Source organism: Monodelphis domestica, chromosome 1 (genome assembly GCF_027887165.1).
Source record: "Monodelphis domestica isolate mMonDom1 chromosome 1, mMonDom1.pri, whole genome shotgun sequence".
Classification (NCBI taxonomy): Eukaryota; Metazoa; Chordata; class Mammalia; order Didelphimorphia; family Didelphidae; genus Monodelphis; species Monodelphis domestica.
Window position 1 is genome coordinate 93,734,822 of NC_077227.1, and position 6,000 is coordinate 93,740,821.

Below are 6,000 nucleotides of genomic sequence, written 5' to 3' on the forward strand. Positions count from 1 at the left end.
GGCCTTTTGGGGCCATGAGCCAAATTTTGTGGCTCCAGAGAGTCCACCCAAACTTCTTTCAACATAGGCCTTTAGCAACCTCTCAGTCTTTTTCTTCTAGTTTTCCCCTGTGCTCAGCCAGCTAGAGACCATGGCCCAGGCATAAAGAGCATTTCTGGAATCACTGGTTCTTGGTGTTCCCACCCCTGGCTAGAGACAGTTTTATTAAAGATACTTTCATTAAGAATGGAAACTGAAAAATCAAATATAAGCTTTGCAAGACATCAAGAGACTAAAATTTCCCTTAAAATGCAGTCTAATGCGCCCTCTGAACAGATAACACAAATGGCAACTTTTAATGTAACATTTTTCTGGACCAAATGTCGACCAGAAATCATATAATAGGTTGTCAGGGAGAATCCTCTTTTCCTGTCTTTCCCTTCTCTTTTAGGATCTGATATGGAAGAGACTCATCCAATTGCTCCATCCAATCCAATCCAATCCTCTCACATGAGGAAACTGAGGAACATAGAATTTATGTGCTTTGCCCAAGCAAGGTCACCCAGATAACAAGGGGCAAAGCCTGGAATTCAAATCCAGATCCTCTAAATGGTGCCACTAGGCTTTCTTCTACATCGGGCGCCTCTCTCCTTTGCATCGCTATCTATGGACTTATTTAGAATAGAAATGCCTCTCTTGGTGAACATAAGTTTAAACAGGGTAGGGGACAAAACTTCCCAGGAAGCTCGAAAAAGAAGGCAGCCAGCCACCACTCAACTGTTTTTCTGTCTTTCCTGTTGAACGTAGTCCACTGTTTTAACCTGAAGACTTAGCTGAAGAATAAATCAGTTTCCCTTCTCTCTGCGCTGTTCGGGTGGACTTCACCAACTTTAAATAAACATTACAGGCTGAAGTATCAAATGATTTAGCGCACCAAGAGGAGCTGCAGTGCGTCAGAGACAAAAGGCAGCTCCTGCCCTCCACTTGGGGGTGGGGTGGGGTGAGAGCGTGCTTGCCAATGAATGCCCTTTCCATCTCCTGCCCTTTCCCGGCCAGCCCCCGTACCCCCTTCTCCTGGATTCTACCCGCCCCCCGCAGTGACCCGGCTAATCTGTCTCCAGGCCCAATCTCTAGCACTAGACTATCCGCCTGGGTCCTGTTCGGAGACCTCTCCAGGTCTTTTCCCCCCAAGCCAAGACAGTCTCGGGTCTCTCCGCACTGCCACGCCGCTGGACAGAGTAACCTGTACCTCGGCGGGGCGCGCGCACGCACACGCAGCCACATTGACGGACCACCACCCCGCCGCTACCGCCCTGCTGCCCCTCCTTTCCGCTACCAACTTTCCCTGCACTGCCCAACACTCTCCCCAAAAGAGACCAAAAGGAGAAAAGGGTGATCTGCGTACTCTCTTCTCCCGGTCCTAGCCCCAAAGACGTCCCAGTCCCTCCTCGTAATCCCCAAACCCTCAAATGCTGCCTACTGCCCCGGGTTGAGGAGTGGGCAAGGCCGGTGGGGGAGGGAAGACCACTCACTTTGGGCCCCTCTGGGGGGACGCGCGGGTCGTTCCACGTAGTGGTACGGTTGTTGTGATCCACGAAGAAGGGCCAACCAGTCTGTGGGTCGATTTTAATTTCCCAGCCTGGGGGTAAGGGGTCTCGATCCCCGCCGTTTCCACTGTTGCTGGTCGCCATCTGCACCATTGGAGAGTGAGTGGCCGCGCTCATGCTCTGCGGGAGGAGCGACTACAAGTACTATTCGTGTTGCTGCTGCTGCTGCTGCTGCTGCTGCTGCTGCTGCTGCTGCTGCTGCTTCTACGTCTAGGGCTGAGGCGGCGGCGGCTGCTGCTTGCTGGAGAGGCTGCTACTAGCTGGGGTTGGGGCTGGGTCTAGGGCGGGGAGAGTGAGTGGGGCCGAGCTGGGCTGGGCTGGGCTGAGCTGGGCGGAGGCTGGGGGGGTGGGGAGGGTGAGGTTAAAGAGGAGGCGACGGAGTCCGGCGACAAGGGTGTCCTCAAGTCCGCGGCCACGCACCTTTATGAATTAATGGTGGAGTGACGTGAGAGGAAAGGGCTGGAAGTATCTGGAAATAGCCCTCAGTGCAAAGAGGCCCAGAGGAGATAAGGAGAGGAGCGAGAGGGAGGAAGCTACTGGCCCGGTAGAAACTTCTGGTTCCATCTAGCAGACTTGGCCGTGTCCCCTTTCCAGGATGCAGAGCTCCACCCTGAGTCATCGGTCTATTATTGTGGCCCTTAGTCTCTCCACCCAGTCCGGAGCCCGACGATTCAGGGCTACTTTCGCCTTCTTTTTACCAGGAGAAAATCGATTTACTTTCCTGGGCTGTTGATGGCTCCCGTCTGCAGGTTGAGAAGGAGGAAGGCGGGGGAGCTGAAGAAAGCCTGGCCTTTTCAAGAGTAAGCCACCTGGGTCTGCTGGTCAGAAAAGAAATCTAATTGGGAATGTGGGTCTTTTTATAGACTCTTTTACCAAAGAGGAAATGGCAAGGCAACGCCAAAAAAGACAGCGTTTGGATCTGATGTTCGTAGAACTGTAGTGTTCCCGGCAGCTAACTCGTGTGCCCGCGTCTAAGGGTGCAGTTTTCCCTGGGCTCACTTCTTATGGTCATGACTGTCTTTTAGCAGGGATAAGATTAGCGAGCAAACACACCTGCAGGGCGCCTGTTCCTACTATAGCTGGTGTTTTGAAATCTCTCCCGTAGTATTTTGAGTTCTTTTGGGATAAGAACTGTCTAACGTGCCACATGGAGTACTGTTTGAGTTCCATGCTCCAAAGAGTCACGGGAAATCTGACCTAACATTATTTCTCCCAAAGAGAATGAATATCTCCGAATGAAGCACGTGCATGTATTCTCAAGAAGAAAACATTCCCCTAAAGTCAAGGTTTTCTCCTACTTTTCTCACCCAGGTTAATTACCCATTCTCACACATTTTTTGTTTTTTCATTACAGGTTTTTTCAGAATATGTCCCTCAACCACCACTCCCCAAGGACCTTTGTGAAAAAGAATAGTTAAGCAAAACTAACCAACAGGACTACCATTCTGGACAGTTACGAATATTCCACATCCATAGGTGGACCACCTGTCCACATTTTACAATGTACATTACACTTCTTCAAGCGCCAGGAAGCCAATTTCCTCATTTCCTTTCTGGGCCCAGATTGTTCAATATAATTCAACACAAAGCATAGAATTTTTTTTTTCAATGAACCATTATAAAGGGGGGAAATCATCTTTATTTTTTAAAGAGTTGATTGCCATTAAATAAAATAGATGTTGAATAAATTAAAGTACAAAAGGAGAAAATATCTTGATGTGTGGATCTGTGAAGAAGGAAACAAGGTCAATTAATCTTTTCATTAACTCCCAGATGGAAGGCCTCTGGCCTTCAGTAATTCCATGCAAATTTTAAGTCCAGACTAGAAAAAGGGTTGGAATGGTTCTGTTTCCTAGAATTACAAATTCTGTCAGTTCATTCTTACCCTAGACACATATAAATGTTTTGTGTGCTAATTATGAGTCCTAACTCTCCAAAGCACAGGTTAGAAGCTGAGACCACAGAATCACAGCTTACCCAAAGAAGAATGCTCCATAGTATTAAGATCCAGGAAACACTGTCACACCATGCTCCCTAGTTCTCATAGACACACTGAAAATGGTTTATGGCATATCTTCCAATCACATAGTGTTGCCTAACACTTTTAGAGTATAGGAGTAGTATAGCAGCTACCTCTTGGGGAAAGTTCATAAAGCTTTCAATGTAATGTAAATGTTTAACTCACATACTTATGTGACTGACATCTGTCCACAGCTGTTGTGGTTTATAAATTCTTATGGAACAGGTACTATATTTCTCTTATTCTATTTAATATGAATACAGAAAATCCAATTCTATCCACTCTAATTTCATTCTAACCTTAGCTATTCATACCTAAATTATGATCACATTTGATGACCTCTATATGATAGAAACAACTGATTTATTTACTATACCTATTTTCCTGGGTCACTGGATCATAGAGTTAGAGCTGGAAAGAACCTTAGAAATCATCTACTTTTATGCCCTCATTTTCAGATGAAGAAACCACAGCCAAGAGAAGCTAAATGACTTACTAAAAGTCACATAGGAATTAAGTGGCACAGAGAGAGAGAGAGGTCTTCCTACATCTATTTCAGTCTTAAATTGTGAGGTCATAAGAGGCCATGTAGGTATAAGGTCCATATAATTCTTATGACAATGCCTCGAACAGAACCAATTAGATCTTTGAGAAATCGTATTCAGATGAGGATGATTTTCAGTTCCATACAACTAACAACACACTGCTATATGGAGACATATTTATATGAGGTAAGTATACAGCCAAAACAACAGCATCCCAAGAAGTCAAGAAACATTTCATGCTATTAATAAATTCAATTTTTATTGAAGTTGCTGGGGGAAGGAGGAGCAAATAAATTGAGGACATGGTCTTTTCTCTCAAGGAATTTATAATTTCAAGGAAGATAATAGTATAATGAAAAGAGCATTATATATAATCCCTGCTCTATATACCATGAGCTAGTATGATAGCCCCTGCTCTACTATCTACCAGACGTGACTTGAGAGCAAGAGACTTCACCTTTTTGGGCCTCAGATTTTCTTCTCTGTAAAATGACACTAAATCACATGACTTCTGAGGTGTTTTCCAGCTCTAAAATTCTATGATTTTTTTGGTTAGGAGGAAATATAAACCATAGTCTGAAATCATCCACAAGAAGCCTAAGATCTAGGTGCAGAAATAAGACAAACATAAAAAGTTAGGTAAATTTTTTCTTCCTACCTGTGATTTCATCAAAGCATATAGATTTCATCAAAATATCTATACAAATAATCATAGAGAATTACCTTAGTGCCTGAGAGGTTGTCACTTGCCTCTGATTTGTTTGCTCATTGCTGTCCTTCGTACTCAAGACCAAAATGACATTACCATGTTGGGATCAATGTACAGTGTCACTGTAGAATCTACTGGAGGTTAGGCACAAATAATCCATATGAACATTTTGGATGGAGATGTCTCTTAAATTTGTTCATCTCATGTTTCTCTTGAGCTACTGCAAGTCTGCTTTGCTCATAGAGCACAATGCCTTCTTTGATGCTGGCACACAATGCTATGCCAATGTCTTCCATGTTTCCCAATCAATACCAAAGTTCTTTTAGAGAGACCCTGAAAGTGTTCTTATGTTCTGTCCTCTGTGTGAGTGCTTGCCTTGTGTGAGTTCTCCATAAAATAATCTTTTAGGCAAATGTACATTTGGCATTCGAACTATGTGACCAGACAATCACAGTTGCACTCTGCAGTAGAGTTGAATATTTGACAATTCAGCCTGAAAAAAGACCACAGTGTCTGGTTCCTTGCCAGGTGATTGAAAGAATATTCCTAACACAATTCAAATGGAAGCCATTCAATTTCCTGGTATGGTGATGGAACACTGTCCAGGTTTCAAAAGTATACAACAATGAAGTTAGCACAATGATTCTATAGACCTTCAAAGCTGGTAGGCACCCTAATACCTCTTTTCTCCTACACTTTCTTTGGAGTTTCTCGAACACCAAACTAGCTCAGGTACCTCAGGACATGAAGGTTATTACTTGCCTATGATTATACAATGTTAAAACAGGTAGTACATATCAGAAGCAGAATTTGAACCCAGGTCGTCCTAACTCCAAGGCTAGCCCTCTATCCTTTGTCTTCACTGCTCCTCTAGACACCAATACAGGTATTAAATAACAGTACTATACCACAATACAAGAAATGTCATAAATGACATGACTGTTAATTGCTAAATCATTGTTGAGGTCAAAGAAAAGTGATGTCATTCTGAGATTTGAATGGTCTAGGAAGGCTTAATAGAAAAGGGGTTTGAGAAGGACCTCTTCCCAGTTGTGTTCATTTTGCCCCTTTGCAAGTCAAATTCAAAATGAATTTTAAACTCATGTATATCTTTCTTTGCTCAATACAATTTATTTGTAA

At 43.9% G+C, this 6,000-nt stretch overlaps 1 protein-coding gene across 2 annotated transcripts in view; it reads right to left on the minus strand.

The window, feature by feature from the left end:
• The window catches only part of BAG3 (BAG cochaperone 3), a 34,522-nt gene extending 32,568 nt beyond the window's left edge, over window positions 1–1,954 (minus strand). For both annotated transcript variants that reach the window (XM_007478912.2, XM_007478913.2), the window contains exon 1: window positions 1,512–1,954. In XM_007478912.2, coding sequence (XP_007478974.2) covers window positions 1,512–1,703 — 192 coding nt within the window. In that variant the 5' untranslated portion in view covers window positions 1,704–1,954. The remainder of the gene's footprint in view (window positions 1–1,511) is intronic.
• Between the last annotated feature and the right edge of the window lie 4,046 nt (window positions 1,955–6,000).